Source organism: Heterocephalus glaber, unplaced genomic scaffold (genome assembly GCF_053883595.1).
Source record: "Heterocephalus glaber isolate CG9 unplaced genomic scaffold, H.glaber_assembly_v1.0 deba00001610, whole genome shotgun sequence".
NCBI lineage: Eukaryota > Metazoa > Chordata > Mammalia > Rodentia > Bathyergidae > Heterocephalus > Heterocephalus glaber.
In genome coordinates this window covers 1,540,913-1,559,272 of record NW_028258381.1, presented here as the reverse complement: position 1 = coordinate 1,559,272, position 18,360 = coordinate 1,540,913, and the positions used below count along the sequence as shown (strand labels likewise).

General features: G+C 42.0%; 1 protein-coding gene across 1 annotated transcript; it reads left to right on the top strand.

Moving 5' to 3' along the window:
- The first annotated feature begins 1,039 nt into the window (after window positions 1-1,039).
- Window positions 1,040-16,787, top strand: Gsta4 (glutathione S-transferase alpha 4). Its single transcript, XM_021247627.2, is given in 8 exon segments — window positions 1,040-1,314; window positions 6,998-7,025; window positions 7,028-7,048; window positions 8,627-8,671; window positions 8,674-8,758; window positions 10,469-10,610; window positions 12,310-12,441; window positions 16,192-16,787. Coding segments are annotated over 8 exon segments (663 nt in total). The 5' UTR covers window positions 1,040-1,227; the 3' UTR covers window positions 16,315-16,787.
- The last annotated feature ends 1,573 nt before the right edge of the window (window positions 16,788-18,360 follow it).

The window sequence follows — 18,360 nt, the reverse complement described above, 5'->3', positions numbered from 1 at the left end:
GATAATGTTAGATCTCCATGTCTATTCAAAAGGAAGGCAGACTGCCACGTGCAGCGCCTCATTTGGATGTGTCTGGAGTCTTGGAAGCTTGACTACCCTACGTTCTCCTACAAATGGACCTTGAGAGCTTGTTTGGAGGTTCTAGCAGGGGAGCGCAGCTACTCGTATACCCTTGACCGAGGAACGGTCCTCCTCTATCGGGGGTGGTCGTCCTCTTCGACCGAGCGCGCAGCTTCGGGAGGGACGCACATGGAGCGGTGAGGGAGGAAGGGGACACCCGCCTAGCCAGCCAGATCAGCCGAATCAACCCTGGCGATCAATGGGGTGACAGATGTCGCAGCCAGATCGCCCTCACATCCGAGATTGCATAGTGGGACGGAATCTATATAAACCCCAAGTACTTTTCGACTTTTCACATAGGTTGAGTTTATTTAGTAAGCCGAACCAGGATGCTCTAACTAAAAACAAATCAATCTATTATAACAAAGATAATGCACCCTCCAAAATGTTGAAATTGAAGCTAAATTGAGTGAAATTGGGGCCGACCTTGCAGTACCCAGAATGCCTTGCGGCTGGGTGGGGCATGCTAAGAGCCTACGTCACCATTGGTGAGGCCTCAGCTCCTGCCAGCCCACCGCTCTCCTCTCTCCCCTCGCCTTTCAGTGTCCGCTTTCCTCGGGGTCCTCAGTGACCCCCTTCTGTGCCACTGGGCCCTGGGCGCACCCCTGTGGTAGGTAGGCTCCCCTTCCCGGGCCGGCGGAGTGGGCAGTGGGCAGGGCGCCCGGACTGGGTGCTGCTCGTGTCGCCTCCTCCCGGGCTGCGACGACGCAAGACGGTCAGTGCAAAGTACAGGTCCAGGGGGTGAGCAGGTCCCTCCGCAGCCCTAGCGGGATTTGGAAAACCTGAGATGCTCAGGGTCGTAGAACACCACAATGCGGTGCAGGATCCGAAATACAGCACTGCTGTACAGAAGTCCTCCCAGCCAGGGACCCAGCTTCCCAAGACCCAGAATAGGAAATCCTAAACAGAAGAGGTATGAAAGCCAGTGCTGGTGTTTCTGTCTTTCCTCCAGCATTTTTAAATGACAGCTTATTTTATTAGCTGAACAATGGAAAACGTAGTAATCAAACAATTTCCTGTGCCCAAATCCTGAATATTCCTTCAGCCCCAGCCCTAGGCTGGGGACCCTCTTGGGTCTGTTTTCCAGAAAGCTCTACTAGAGCCATCATGGCAGCGAGGCTCAAGCTGCACTGCCCCAACGGGAGAGGCTGCATGGAGCCCGTCAGATGGGTCCTGGCCGCCGCCAGAGTAGAGGTACCCTGCCCGCTCTCTTCATAGGTGCCGCAAGGCTGCGAGGCCTTCGAGGAAACCCCGAGTCCCGGAACGCTTAGCTTCCTCCACCTGATCCACGGTCCTGCTCCCTCAACCCGGAGGATTTCTTCTTGTCAATGGATTTTTCTTCATAAATGGAATGTAGCTGATGGAATTCTGTATCCCTTTCGACAATTAGTTAATTTTTATTGGCTTCTAACCTACCACCAGTGAATGTTTACTAATAAGGAGAAAAAGAATTAACCTAAAATTTGCCAGTTCCTCCCAGAACTTTGATTATCTAATCTCTGGGTGAATTTCTTGTGCCTGGCTTGGCCTGGCAGCCTTGGCATCTTGCCTGCAACTGTGTAAGCATTTGTCCACACGGCGTTTTTTTTTTTTATTCTATTCGTTTACTTTCTTACGAAAAATTTCAGATACAGAGAGACAGTGGCATAAATTCTACGCATGCAGCCATTACCCAACTTTAGCGTGGCTTGATCAGTCTCCTCTCTCCACCTTTTAAAAGTAAAATTAAAGCATCACACTGTTACCTCCCGGAGTGCTGTTTTTCCGTATTTATTTCTAACAGATTTTAAAACATAACAATATCAATATCATACCAAATAAAATTAACAGTTCCTTATTATCATCTAGCTGTCCGATTGTCACAGACATCTTTTGTTTGGTTTGGTACAGGGGATTGAACTCAGGACCTTGTGCTTGCAGGTGGTGGCACCACTGAGCTAAATCCCCGGCCTGTCACAAACATGTTTTAAAAGTTTGTTTCAGTCTTGATCTAAACAAGGTCTGCACGTTGCATTTGATTTTATGTCTTTCAGTATTTTAAAAATCTATAACACTTTCCTCTGCATTTAAAAAATACCAGGTTTTATTGAGGAATAATTTTAAGTCTATAGAAGAGTTGTAAAATTGTGTCTTGTAATTCCCAGCCTTTCCTAATAACATGTTACATAACCATGTTAAACTAAGAAATTATCATAGCTATACGACTAAATACAGATTTATTTAGGTTACCATTTCAGGATCCAACGTAACTTTTAGTCATCATGTTTATTTAGTTGCCCTCATCTGTGACAGTTCTTTGACCTTTCCTCTCTTTCACCTCCTGGACTATATTGGTCAGGCATTTTTGTAGAAATCTCTATAGTTTGGGTTTGTCTGCTGTTTTTCTCACAATTGGATGAATTTATATGTTTTGGGGAAGAGTCCCAAAAGACAAAATCCCCTTCTCATTGCAGCTTACTAGGGTTACATGGTAGCAGAACAGATGATCACTGCGTGGCTAGCCTTGATCATTTGGCGAAGGCAGCATCTACCACCTCCCTGCATGGTCACATTGCTTTTTTTCCCTGCATTCTTTGGAAGCAAACCATTTGGTCCAGCGGCACTCCAAATGATGGGATCTGAACCCCAACTCCTGGAACTCTTATGTAAGGAAGATCCCACACACACACTTTATTTATTGTTCAGATTGTTCCAGCTTTGGTCACAGGGCCATTTTTTGGTTTTTCTTTTTCTTCTCAGTGCTTCAGTACTTTCTGACAGTATAAGGCAGTATAAGTACTTTTTTTTTTTTTTTTTTTGTGGTACCGGGGATTGAACTCCGGTCCTTAAGCTTGCTTAGCAGTCAGCGAAACCACTGAGCTAAATCCCTGGCCCAGTAAGTACTTTCTGATAGGCTTATATTGTATTCTCACCGCCCTTAGGGTAGAATCAACAGTCTTTGTAATAGTAAACCATACTAGTAGCCAAGGTCTGAGTGCCAGGTTTATGCAATAGTTTTGAAGCCATTTATTTATGGAAAAAACTGCTCTGCAAAATTCCCCGTTCTAGATTTGACTTGTTTACCTTCCAGACATGGCCTTGAGATATCATGGTGAAATGAGGCCTTTTAACATTCTCCTCTATTCCCCACTTTTCCTGTAAACTCCTCTGGGCCCCCAAGGTGTGATCAAATTCACAACTTTTTTTGTGTTCTAAGTTGTTTGTTTGTTTGTTTGTTCTCCCCTACTCTGTGTTTTTATTCCACCATACCAGGGACTGCTTTGTGTCTGCAGACTGGTTTTCAGAGCTTGTCCACTGTGCTCAGGCAATGTAGCCTTCTGCACACATAGCTTCCCCATCATCTTTTTAGCTGGTGGTTTTAGTAGCAATGGATTGTCGTCATTGCTAGGAATTATAAAAGCAGCTTTTGTATTTGTCATTTCATTTGAATTCATTAACAATGATTTTCTCATAATGAATAATGTTCACTTTTTATTTTAAAATACCATTCACATAGGAAATGCTCTATAAATGGTAGATTTTTAAAATCTATTTTCAGAATAATGAGTTATTACCCTAGCAACTTCCAAAGATGACAAATGTGGGCTTTGGGTTTTATTTATATGCTTTTGGTTTTATTTTTTGTATGTGATTATAACTTGCCACACAGTGTTTTTATCATTTTCTAAATAACAGTGGTACCTCGGTTCCCAAATTTAATTCATTCCATGATTTTGGAAAAGTTGGTTACATTTGTGTTTCTGTGGGAAAGAGCGCTAATGTTGCATTTGTCATCCGATGTAGAGTTTGCAAACAAAAACAGAGTTTTGTTAGGCCGGGGATTTAACTCAGTGGTTCCACTGCCTGCTGTGCAAGCGTAAGGACCTAAGTTAGATCCCCGGTACCAAAAATTTTAAAAAACAGAGTTTTGTCAAATGCTTTTGTTTTCAGACCAAATTATTCACAAACAAAAGTGTTTGTGAGCAAGGTATCACAGTAACTGACATCATTTTTATATACAAATCTTCTGACTTCCCATAAGAATTTGGAAGATCTGGTGATGCTGGGCCCTCATTTCTACAGGAAAGCAATTGCTGATCTAAATAAGAGCTTCCCTACTATTCCCTCTTGTCTCAGTGTTTGTTTTCTGGCTACATTAAGAGGAAAGTGAAAAAATTTGTAGTTCCAGAACCTAAACTAAATTTACCTCACTTGGTTATGTCACCTGTCTAACCCTGTCATTTATTTATATCATTTGTCTAACCCAGGTATGCTTCTAAGTTTGTTATTCTTGATTTCTTTTATGGGTTTTGAATGGATGTTGATATATGTATGTAATATCATTCTTTGTCAAATTCTTCTCTTTTCTGTCTTCATTCTACCCTGCTTCTCCTACTCTCCTGTGAATCAAGATATCTTTGTTACAGTAAGAGAATCTCAACGTTAAATTAGTTAACCAAGAGCGTGGTCATTTGACCACCTGCTCCAGCCTAGTGACATCGGGCAGGCAGATGGGGCACAATAATGAGTCTACCCTACAGACAGGTGAAGGAGCTAGAGCAGTCCCCTCAGTAGGGCCAGCCACATGGGTGACAGTAACTATTTGCAAGAGATGCTGTTGGGGAACCACTCCCCATCTCTTTGCCAGAAGACATTTTCACTAAGTTTGTGCCCACATAGATTTGAAGCAGGTGGAAAAAGTATACGATGCCTAGTGTCCCAGGAGAGAGTGGCTGAGCCTAACGTGCCAGACCTTCGCATCTGAGTGATGAGGTAGCTAACACCTGCTGCAAAACAGCCATCCTGATTTTGAGAGCCAGCGTCCTCAGTCTCACCACTCAGTGTGAGGTCTTGCTGACACTGCTGTGCGCTGCTTGTTGGTCACTGGTACTTGTGACTTCATTTGCCTTGGAAACCCAGCAAGTCCTTGTGTTAAGAGACAGAGGAACACTTGTCAAAGAGAAGACAGAATGGCCAGAAACTCATGATTCAGGAGCAGTTCACCTAGAAGAAAGGGTGTTTGGGTGTGGGAGGGGCAGATCTCTGTAGAATCCTACACTAGGTACTCCTGGGATTGTCATCTCTGCCCTGGCAGCCTTGGCTATTACATAGGACTTTTCTTTCCTCTGTTCCATCCTCTTCCTCCCCATTCCAGTGCAAATGTCTCTTACTTGGCAGTGGTTTTATAAAGCTAGATACAAAACTCGCCTAGTGAGAAATACCGCACATTTTCACATGTATTCCCAAAAGTTTGAGTACAGCACACACCTACACCCACACCTCTGGAGCGTAGCACAAAAGCCCTGGACTCTGTCACTCCGAGGCTACTGCTTGGTAGGCATCAGGTGACAACCTCTATGGGAACCAAGGCCCCTTTCTTCCGACTAGGAGGACCCTGATAGCAGGAGCCAAGCCTATATCCATCATCCTGGTTCTCCCCCTGCTGCCCCGCCCCGGCTCAGCTACTGGAGACGGAGGCCTGGGGGCTTGGCCAGGCAGCACTGTTCAGCTCTGCCCCTGTTGCATGACCCCAGGGTACAGTGCAGACCCAGGCCTAATGGAGATTCATCCTGGGATGTTTGACATTAGCAGGGAACGTTCTAGAACATGAACATAAAATAATGTCACCAGAAGGGAGCTTGTTTTCATTGCTTCTCCCCCCAACCCCAGCTTTCAAACTTGAAAACTCACACCTGCAGGCCAGTTGTGGTAAGCACAATGGATGCCTTTCAACTCAGTTCATTTTGTTACATTTGCTGTTTCCCTCTCTTTGGTTTGCTTTTCTCTTTTTTTTGGTTTGCTTTTCTTAATGATGTAGAAGAAGAAAGAAATAATTGTTCTAGTAACTACAAATTAACACTAAGTTGACAACATCTCATATCCAGTCCATATTCAGATTTTTCATATTGCCTCCCAAATGTCTGAACTGTTATGTGTGTATCCAGTGCATATAACAGTTGCCCTGCTCTAGGAGCTAATCAGGATTCAGGCATTTGGTTGCTGTCTGTTGGTTCTCTTTTCATCAAGAACAACAGTACCTGCCTTTCCCCCTGATGCCCTTGGTTCTTGAAGAGTCCAGGCCATTATCTCACAGAATGGCCCATATCCTGTGTAGACCCTATTTCTACCTTGTTGATTAGGTTCGGGTTAAATGTTTTTGGGGTATGTTTATAGGTGTGCCCTTCTCAGTGGGTCACAACCAGAGGTGGAGGATGTCCAAGTGCCCTCCACAGTTAGCTAAGTTTTGTTGTTAGATAGCGAGATCTCTAGGCCTTCTCATTATACACTTCCCCTCTACTATGAGTGACTTAGGGGATGACACTTGGAGATTGTGTGACTATTCTCTACCACGATGATTTCAGCATCCATGATCTTTTATTACTCTTGGAGGTTACAGATTGGTGATTTTCTAATTTTATCATTCATTTACACTAATTCTTCATTAATTAGTTCTAATTCTTTTACATAACAATTTTTCTCTTCTTTTTTATTTTTTTATTTTTTTTTTGGTACTGGGGATTGAACTCGGGTCCTTGTGCTTGGAAGGCAGGCAGCAGAACCACTGAGGTAAATCCCCGGCCATCTTCTTTTTAAAAATATTATCATTTATAGACATAGAGATTTTGTTGTTGTGTGTTATAAATCCAAACCGTGTCCCAGATTTCATTAGAGAATCCTTCTCAATCCTCCCTTGCCTTTGCCTTTGATACACCTTGTTCATTTGTAGTATGCGCTTTCTTCCTGGCGTGACAGAATCAACCTCTTGTAAGAGTAGTGGGCAGTGATATTTAGAAACCATGATGTGAATACTAAGTGTGCTCTTTCTCTGCTTCTTCAGTTCTACACCTATAATGACACTTATCTTCTTGGGGGGTTATATTTTTATTTTTTAATTTAGTTTGATGAGGATTTTCTGGAAAAGAAGGAAAATTGCAGAAGCTACAGGATGGTGAGTATGAAAATGAAACAACTTTTTATAGTTGCTGATTTCTTGTTAAGAACTGATATTTATGTAGAGGAGCAAAGATGTTAAAAACATTAAGAATAGTGTCTTAACCCAGATGTGGTGACACATCCCAGCATTCAAGAGGTTGAGGCAAAAGAATCACAAGTTTGAGGGCAGCCTGGACTATGTAGTGAGTTCAACACTATCCTAAACTACATAGCAAGACCCTAAAGGAGGTCAAGAAATGGAGGGAAGTAAGAAGGAGAGGAAGGAAAGGGGATGAAAAGAATAATTGAGATCCGTTATGTACGTCTGCCAGCTTCCCACAACAAATGTAAGCATTATGTAATGCAGACATGTACTAATAAAAAATAAAAACCATGAAAAAAACAGTGTCCTAAAACCAGAAAAGCAAGCAGGAATATTTAGCTGAAATTACCAAGAAGTTGCTTCTTGTTTAGGAGTTGTATAAAAGCAAAGTAAAGGGTGGGAACACTTTCCCCCCATCTAAGTGAACAGTCTTTTCCAGCCTTGTCTCCTGCGTTCCTTTCTCCAACCTCTTTCTGTCCCTTTCTTTCTTTGCCTTGCCTTCCCCTCCTCTTAGTCTTCCCCGTCTCCTCCCTTCTGAGCTCGTCACCTGCTTACCACAAGAGAGAAATCAACCAAAAGCTCCACGTTAACCCCTGACCGGCCCTGCTCCTTCTGCACCTGTCCTTGGTGTGGCAGCCAGAAGCAGGCCCTGAGTGACTACCAAGCAGTGCTGTTTCCCTTCCAGTCATCCAGGCCAACTCAAGGCTCCCTTAAGAGGTACTCATCCTCCAGGCTTGTGACACCACCTTTCATGTGTGGCACTGGCCCAAAGTCACTAGGCCTGTGCCCTCCACCTTGGCCTGTCCCAGTCCTCCTTGAGGGCTGGGATGATTTCTGTGTCTGCATGTCACATCAGGGTCTGGCATGTGAGAAGTGTTTGGTGAAGGTTTGTTGGAGAAAGTACTGGGTTAATCCCAACCAGTCACAACAAAGTTGAGAGTAAGCAGCCTTTGGCTATGAAATAGAGAGAGTTTCATAATCAGACTCTCTGAGCACAGTGCTGCCCAAAGGAACTCCAGTGACAGAAATGTCCCTTTCTACTCTGTCCATGTGGCACCTACTAGCTTCACCTGACTACTAAGACTTGAAATGTGTCTGGTATGACCTAGGATTTGAGTTTTAATTTTTTAATATTTCAGTTACTCATTTGAGGCTTACATTGCCTTACGTAGCTAATGGTTACTATACTGGCCAGCATAGCTCTGAAGAAGTATTTTTATGATGTCCCCCATCCCCCACTTTGTTGTTGTGGGTATGTATTCTTCCTGGGGTGAAATGAAAAGGAAATGTTTATAACAATGTTAGTTTTCAGACTTCTTTTATGGCTAAATTTGCTCCCCTGAAGGAAGTTCAGGTTACCTGTCATGGGGAGCTTTCCACTACTCCCTCAGGCCATGTTCCCACTGTCCTTTCCATTGACTAAGACCACTTTTTTAGGGTTTGGAGAACAGAGAAAAAGAGAGCATGTCTAACTCTGGGCTTTCATCCTAGGTAACCACCTGCTCTCCCAACAAGTGCCCATGGTTGAAATCGATGGGATAAGTTGGTGCAGACCCGAAGCATCCTCCACAACATAGCTGAAAAGCACCAGCTCTTCAGCAGGGACTTCAAGGACAGAACCCTGTACTGTGGCCTCCTTTGGCACTGCTGTTATGCCTTGGCTGATTATCTACCTTCTGCAGCACGTCCCATCTGCTTTATGTCTTCTCATTAATGTGGACAGGGAACAAAAGTCCAGAAAGGCCATAAAGTTCCCCTGGAAATGCAGATCAGAGAATCTGAGTAAAACATATTTGGATCATAATAATTCCTAAAGTCACAATCCCAAGTGTAATCCTGAATGTGGAAATCCTGACAGATCAAAATGCCTACAGTCTAACATCCCCAAAGAACAAAATCCTAAAAATATAATTCTGGAAAAAATCATTAAAAAAAATTCTTTAAAAGACATTTATTTATATGTTGCAGAGGATATTTATTTGAGAAACATAAAACTAAGGCAGAACACTCCATAGGCCACTTGATACCATAAAATAGGGAACAAAGATTTTTGCAAACAGAAGCACTCAGGTATACTGACAGTACTCATTTGGACTTAACAATTGTAAGCAGATAAGGAGTATTCAGAAGGTAATAGGCCAAAGAGTGAACAGTTTAAGTTCATATCACTGTGGTTGGTAATTGTGTGCACCCAGCCTTCCAATCACAGTTGTCTGAAATACTGTGTCAGTCCATCTAAGACACTTGACAAGGTAAATCACAGCTTCAGTGAACCACCACCACACTGGCAATAATGATCTTGAGAAATTTTATCTCTCACATGTACAGATGTATAAAAGGACGTCTCTTCATTTATTGAGTAAATACCAACTTTTTCATGTACGTTCATAATACTCTTGCACAGTTAGCCTTGTAAGAGTGCACTTTCAGGGGGTCAAATTTGAAAAAAAAACAAAACATGTACTGAATTAGAGCTTTCTAAAAGCCTGTGCAGTTGATGCCTCCAGAATTGGAAATGATGCAAACACAAAATATACAGCACAGTGAATTATAAAAATTAATACCGGCAGTTTAAAATAATGAGGGCTAAAAACTGAAAAAAGATACACACACTCACTCCGTAAAATAGAATTTGACTTTGTGGGTTTCAACATTCAGAATTTTAAACTGTTGGGATTGTGTCTTTTTGGTTTGTGATCACATTGGAGGTAAATGATAGAAAAGAATTGAACTCCCTATCTGTTATCATTTCAAATTCCAGTGTGTACTTTGATACTACTTTTTACCTTTCTTGCAAATTTACTGTCATTTAGTATTAGCCTTGGGAAGCTGCTGCAACGTTCAAGGCCAGGAATAGGATATTTTGGATTATAATTTGAACCCAAGTCCTTATCCTTGCACCAGTGAGATGTAGGACCCTGACAGAGTGCCAGGCTTCATCTTGCTGCCTAATGGGTATGATAACAGTGCTTTCCTTGTGTTTCCATGGGAGCCAATGAGATGATGGATATAGAGTGTTTGGCACCGGTCTTCTTCAAGCATTCACCGAGTGATAGCTCTTCACCAGGATGCCAGGGTAAGGGTGGGGAGTAGGAGCGATGAAGAGAGGGTGATTGGGACTGTGAAGCTCTCTAATTTGTGACAGATTTTTCTGAAGGGTTTTTTGAGCTATAACTAGAGTTGGCTTTGCATCTTTGCTCTTAAGAGACAAGTAGGTAAACACTTCTTGGTGCAGGTTGCCAGAACCTTAAGGAAAGGCATTTTGTACTCTTAGTTATGCAGGCTGATGAGTTCAGAGAGGAAAGACTAAGAAACCTGATTTTCTGTTTGAAGGATTGACATGTACGTGGAGGGGACGCTGGATCTCTTGGAACTGCTTATCATGTATCCTTTCTTAAAATCAGAGGATCAACAAAAGGAAGTGTTTCACATGGGCCAGAAGGCTATAATTAGATACTTCCTAGTGTTTGAAAAGGTGGGTGGCAGAGAAGCCCAAGAGCACAGCATAACCATACCACAAGAGGCCAGTGCTGCCCAGGGAGGAGAAAACTGAGCCGGAGACCTAAGAGACTCCTCACAGCTAACAGTGGCCATCAGCACGGAGCCTCTGGGGTCCATGAGCACCACATTACTCTGCAATCTGGGAACTGTGGGCTTACCACATGTGTGCATTATTATCCATGTGTTGCACAAGTGCCACCGCGTGTAAATACAGAGAAGCTGAAACCACCTCATTCATTCATTCATTCATTCAACACCTGTGGGCCAGCCGTTATGTATCAGACATTCACCTTCAGAGTCTGACACAAAACTATTTCCATTTTATTTTTCTTCCTTTTGCTCTTGTTTTATTTTTCTCTTCTTACTACTATATCTGCTCTTCTGAGCTTTAAATTCCTTTTTTCTTTCACTAGGATGAGTTTTTTTTAATGTTTCAGTTAAAAACAAAATAAGAGAATGTCAAAATACAGACAGGCCTGTTTGGCAACTCCTTCTTTAGGGCAGTAGAGTTAAGAAAAAGGAGCAAAGTGGGTTGAGATTTTCTGTAGCTTGGTTCCACAGCATCTTTTCCAGAGCAGTTTGTGAAGTGGGAAAGGAACCTGATAAGTCTTGTGTCCTCACGACCCAGACGATGAGAAGGCACCTGTGAGGTACAGATTGTTACCCTTGCACCTAATGAAAGGGAATTGCAGAGGTTCAGTGACTGGTCTGAGACGTGGCTGGAAAATGGAACTCTGGGCTCACTGTCCTATGCTGCTCTGGCTGCAGTGGCTGCATTAGATTAGGAGCTGGGTTCAGTCTCTGTCAGACATGCACACTTATAGGTGCACATGCACACCACTGTGGACATCTAAAGATTCCCTGTCAGAGGGATCTCTCCTTTCTTTCCACTGTTCTCCGCCTTTCCCTGATCAAACTATGTTCTTATAAATCCTTTCATCCATTTTTACTCTCAAATTAGGAAGCAACATGAATTTAGGATTCTAATTTCCTGTTTTTGGAGATGAGCAAGGAAGTCTGCTTGTACAGCCGTGTTTGGTTTATTAAAAGTCCTGCTCTTTATAGAAAAACAGGCCTGGGAAATGAGAATGAACCCCAACAGACTCTCATCACTTAATCTCTTCTGTCCCTCCCGAGTCTCCGGAATTCATCAGCGCTAGTTCATTCCTGTGGTACATTTCTGGAATAGATGTATGCTTCTCTGAATGCTAAGCCCAGAAATAGTGAATTTTCTCCTTTTATTATCACATTCTGATTGCTTACCCCCAATTTTTTTTTTTGGTACTGGGAATTAAACCCCAAGCCTTTGCACTAAACTACATTCCAACCCTTTGTATTTTTTATTTTGAGAAAGGGTCTCTCCAAGTTTTCAAGCCTCAGCTCAAATTTGGGATCCTCTTCCTTCAGCCTCCCAGAATGCTAGGATTACAGATTTGTGCCACCATGCCATTTGCAGCATAGATTTAAAGATTCTGTCATTTGCACATTTGTGCTTCTACTCTTTCTACCCATCCTTAAATATAGGGGTTGCCTTCTAAACTGATATGTTTATGAAAGATAAAAGGACAAGGCCATATTTGTAGGCCCCTCTGAGATACAGCACTGATTCAATAGCTCCATCCATCTCTCCATGTAGAATATTATGACCAATGCAAACCATTTATATCCTACAGGTTTTAAGGGGTCATGGACAAAACTTTCTTGTTGGTAATCAGCTGAGCCTTGCAGACGTGATTCTACTCCAAACCATTTTGGCTCTGGAAGAGAAAATTCCTAATGTCCTATCTGCATTTCCTTTCCTCCAGGTAAATAACCAGTGTTTTAGAAGACTGACTTGGAGCTTGTGGGCCTTCCTTTACAGCCTTCTGGTTGTTTGGGTTGGCGAGTGTGTGTGTTTTAGATTCCAGTTAGCGAAATGAAATGAAGGTATAGACTTGAAATTTTTATCTGGTACACAAATGCTGAAGAATTGAAAGGCCTTTGATCTGTGGAAGAAGTTTTCATGTTTTCCATGGCTGTGCTTTTGGTACAAACCCCACACATAGATCTTGCCAGTGGGTGCTTGGCGTGGGAATGATCCCTGGGCTGAGATGCCACAGTGTGTGGCCCTGCTGATGGGAGGGTGGGGTCAGCCTCCAGAACAGTCATCATCAGGGGACAACTCCCTTTGTCACAAATGATGTGTTTTCCAACTGGAAACTTCCAGGCTCGAGTTTTGAGAGCAAATAAGAGGTACCCTGAACATCACCTGAAAGGGTTCCCACCACTTCCTTGCCTTTCCAGGGATCCCTACAGAAGACTTTTATGTGGCTCAACTTATTCCCTGCTGTTATTCCAGCAGGATCAATCATAGAGCAGAAAGGAGCTTTCGAAAGGGCAATCTTACCTAATCCTCAGAGTCTCATACCTGTGGGAGAGTGAGATCAGAATAGAGGTCAGCAGCCAAAATGATAGCTCCTGGGTCCCTGAGTGTCTCCTGTAGCCTGACCCTTCTGTCAGAAGGTCCAGTGGGCTTTCCCTATGCCAGGTCTGCACACTGTGGCCCACAGCCAGACCTAGCCCACTGCCTGTTTTTGTGCAGCTCATGAACTAAAAATGGTTTTATGTTTCTAACTGCTTGAAAAAAAAAACAAAAGAATAATTCTTTATGACACATAAAATTATATGAAACTTGAATTTCAGGGTCCATAGATAAGTTTGGTAAAAAACAGAGCTACATCCACTCATTTATATATTGCCTGTGTCTGCTTTTGTGCTGTTCCAGCAGAGATGAGTAGCTTAGAGACTGTAAGGCCTACAAAGCTTAAAGAATTTATGACTGCACCTTGACAGAAAAAGGTAGCCAATCCCCGAACAGATTACATTGATATGTTTGCCCAAGATATCAAAGGTAAAGAGAGGGCCGGTGATTTAGCTCAGTGGTTCTGCCGCCTGCCTAGCAAGCGCAAGGACCTAAGTTAGATCCCTGGTACTAAAGAAAGAAAGAAAGAAAGAAAGAAAGAAAGAAAGAAAGAAAGAAAGAAAGAAAGAAAGAAAGAAAGAGAGACACATTAATTCTCCAATAAGGGACACACATACGTACCTTTTAAAAGTATAGTTTTCCAAATCTGGTAAACATCATTTTGATTAAATAGTAAGGACAACCACTGCCAGATAAATAAATTCACCTGGAAAATAAAAACAGAAGTCTTCAACAAGGTAAATAAGCCATATATTATTTATGATGTTAGGTATGTTCATTTCTTCTTGCAACAGGGAGACCTTTCTTTAATTTTACTTTGTTCTGAATTTAGGATACTTATGACCTGAAGTTTTCTTTTGCAGCATTTGGTTAGCCCAAGGGGAAACAAGAGGAAGGGATCTGGTGTTGATTGAGCGCTTGCTTTGTTCTAGATGTCTGCCAGGGACTGGCATCCACTTATTTGCCCCCAATGTACACCATGACTCTAGAAGGTGGGCTTTATCTTCCCCATTTTATAATGAAAACCCCAGGCTTTGAAACATGACACAGTCTGCTCAAGGTCCATAAGTACAGGTGGCTGAGGGGAGTTGCTGAGAAATCTGGGATCTATGTCTGTGCCCTTTCCACTTGTCTGTAGGGCTTCCTAAAAATGCATTATTTAGAAGTACATTAGCTTTGGGCTTAAGTAAGTAACTAGGGTTCTGAATAAAAGTAGGCAGAATGCAGGAAATTTAAAGTTATCTGCTAAGCTTATCAGATCTGAAGTCTTAGGTTTGCACTTACTTTTGTACACAAAGGCACATACCACATTGACCATGAAGTGCTTTTTTTTTTTTTTCTGGTACCAGAGATTGAATTCATGACCTTGCCCTTGTGAAGCAGGGTCAGTGCCACTGGGCTAAATCCCTGGCCACCTGAAGTGTTTTTTATGGTATGCCTATCCCTCTAGGGCAGTGGTGGTGAACCTATGGCATGTGTGCCTCAGTGGTCTGTCTGTTACCATTAAAAGTTCTAAAAGGTTCACCATCACTGGTCTAGGGTAAATAAAGACATCTAGTTCTTCTGGTAAACTATAGCACCAGATCTATTGATATTTTCCATCCATGATGCTAACAACATTTTTCTAAACCCCACCATACACCTTTCAATCTCTGAACAGACTGAATATCAACATGAAAGGACTTTAGAATCTCATACCAGATCTGCCTTGAATTAAAACTTTATCCCTGTATTGATTAAAGGGTAGACAAAAGGTACAAAAATTTAATTATACATAAATATAGACCCTAAGTAAATCTTGAAATGATAAATTTTTTGGAACCAGGTTCCAAAGTTTGGCATAATATTCAAAATTAGATAACACATATAGAACTAAATAAGCAATGAAAAGAGATTATTGTATTTATATATAATTAACATAGTGTTAGTGTTTTTGTTAATATTAGTGACACATATGTCCATGTTTGTGTGTATGCTTAACTAAGCTGTGCCTTGCACATAACAGGTATTTAATAAAGAATAGCTTTTTTAAAAAGCCTCTCCATTTAAAAATTTTTATTAAAATAATTAGTGAATGTTTACTTCTTCGTGTACATGGTTCAGATTTTTCAGTAGATCAGATGGGCTTTTCTTCTGTTACTGAGATTGGTAATACTTGATTCTGTGAGTTCGGTGTGGTGGTGCACACCCATTATCCCAGCATTCTGGAAAGCTGAGGCAAGAGGATCCCAAATTCAAACCCAGCCTGGACAATTTAGCACTTGGCAAGGTCCCTGTCTAAAAAAAAAAAAATTAAAAGGGCTAGGGATGTAGGCCCTGGATTCAATCCCCAGTACTGCTCCCCAGTATTGCTGAAAAAATTTTTTAAAAATCTGGTGTCTGAACCATAAGCTATGAAAAACATAATTGAGCATCTCCCACACCCAGGTAAAAAGAGCACTCATTTGCTAATAGAAATAAAAAGTCTAAGGAAGATGGAGCTTGAAGTATAAATCATACCATCAGAGGACTTCTTACAGCACTCTATGTAAATGGCTCTTGCACTTTATTGGAGCACAGTGATATCCTGAGAAACTTCCTAGGTGCCTTTTCCTATTTTTTTTTTTGGTACCAGGGATCAAACTCCGGACCTTGAGCTTTCGAGGCAGGTGCCCCAACCACTGAACTAAATCCCCAGCCTGCCTTTTCCTATTTAAGCAAGTATCACAGTCCTGCTCTTCAGGATTTTTTTTGTTTTGCTGTCCTTGAGATAAGTTCCTATCCTTGTGTGAAGCAAGAGATTTGGTATAAATGCTGGTCTTGATTTTGCCATTGCTGGCAGAAATTATAAATAACCACACCACGAGATGAGACTTTGAACAGTGGCTGAATTGGGGTTTCGGTGAGGTTCTTTAGATAAACATTTAGTGAACAAGTTTTAATGAGACATTTTACACTACCATGTTTTCATAGTTGCTAATCCTTTTGCTTTATTTTTTTGGTACCAGGGATCAAACTTGGGTCCTTCCACTTTCGAAGCAGGCAGCGGAACCACTGAGCTAAATCCCCGGCTCCTTTTGCTTTAATGTTGAACTTTTGTGCTTTCTCTTTTCAGGAATACACAGTGAAATTAAGTAATATCCCTACAATTAAGAGATTTCTTGAACCTGGAAGCAAGAAGAAGCCTTCCCCTGATGACTTCTATGTGAGAACTGTCCACAACATCTTTGTGCCATGAATAACATGGCCATCTGTCAATGGAAGCTTGTCTCCCAGGTAGCTGTGTCCACAGTGGTGTCTTAATGATCCCAATGCTGTTGTCCTGCTGTGTGTTCAGTTGGGTCGTAAATTGGGTCTTTCCTCTCTAGGAAATCCTCTCTTAAAATTATCACCCTATTTTTTTCCAGTGAATAACTGTAATGGAACAAGTTTTAGCAAACATTTTTGAGGAGGCTGGTATCTGAGCTAGATTGGGTGGGGTTCCTCGTTTCCTGTCGTCAGTCCACCTGATTATGAAGATGGCCAGATCTCCTCTTCTTTCCTGAGCACCTTTATCCTCTCTTCATATCTAAACCCCTCCAGTCTCTTCCAAATATTTAGTGTCTAATAACAGTGCACTGTATAGTTAATGACTCTCCTCTGACCTACAGAAAGTCAAGTGGTGGTAATAAATGCATCCAGTATTCGCCAAAATAAAGAATTTACCAATTATTGCCCTGTTGCTAGAGTTTTAAAAATTAAATATGGAGTATGTTCACATGGTTCAAAAATCAAACAAGTTAGCCAGTCTCAAAAGTCTTCTTCACAATTCTGCCTCCCAGCCACCCAGTTCTGGATCTCACAGGCAGTTGCTGTTTGCATACCCTTCCAGCAACATTTGACATGCTCATCACAAAACACATACATGGTACTGTCTATCATCTCCCTGCCCAGCTGGTTATTTGTAGGCTTCTAATCTTTGCATTTCAGAACTAAAATTATGATCTTTAAATGCTGCCTTTCAACATGGGCTGACTCAGCTCTCAGACCTTGACTGGACACCTGTTCCATGTCAGGCAGGGTAGCAGGCGGCAGAGTCACAAAACAAAGCCTCTGTTATAGAAAAACTCCCTATAGGATGGAGAAGATACACATATAACCAGCACAAGTAGATGTGGACCCTAAGGGCCTCACGCTGAACTCCCAGCATAGGCTAGTTGAATTTTCATTCTAACTTTAGTTTCTCAGACTTTGTTCTCTTATGCATGTGAGTGGCCCGGGGATGTTGTTCAACACAAAGGCTGATTCATAGGTCCTACCCCTGTGGTTGACATTCTGCATTTCTAACAGGCTCCCAAAAGCTGCTGGTCCAGAATTCTACTTTGACAGCAGCAAGTCTGACTTCTTTTCTCACATGTGAATGTTGCCCTAATCTGGAGATAGGGTGAGGGTCCTAAATTCTGCATTTGTGATCTCATTTCAACCTCATAAGTATCCAAGTGAATTAAGTACATCTTGTTCAAATGAGAAAACTGAGACTCATCGAGGTTAAGAAACTTGCTCAAGACAGAGGTAGAGCTGAGATATTGGAACTGGTACCCAGACCCTGACTTAGATTAATGTATTGGGAGAAATGCATTCTTCTACATTTTCTAAAAGATTGGGGGCTGCTTTTAATCAAAGGACTGTACTCCCAACTAGCCTAGGGTTGTCAACCTATCATTACTGTTTACTTCTCAGCCCCCCTTCTGCTGGAGAAATTTTGAGCCCTTAGGGATGCAGCTCAGTTCCAAAAGTCATAAAACCCACGCTAAAAGCCTACTTGGTGAACCAGTTTTATTTAATTTAGGACATACCTGTTGGCCAGTATGGAAGGCATAAGAATCAGCATGGCAGAGATGGAGCTGGGCTTAGGCCAGCTTGACCTTTGGGTTCTGGATCTTCCAGCAGCTGAGTCTGCAGGGTGTTTACAGTCAGGTGAGCTCCATAAAGCACCACTCTTTTGTTCCTTTCATTTCCCAGAGACAGAATGAGTGTTTCTATCGTGCCTGTTTTGTCACACTCTGCCCATGTACGTTTAAACAATGAAATGATTGGGTTTATTTTGGAGCTTAAGCAAGGTTAATCTTTTGTATCAGCAACCTGTGGAATCATGGAGAAAGGATTAGATGACCTGGTTTAGGCCCTAACTTAGCATGGTGTGGAGCAAGAATGGTGAAGGTCAGGTAAGTTTCTACTGACATATATGCTCATTCTGTAGGGTTCTGTTTAATTCCTATAATATTGTACTGTTCTTATTTTGTTT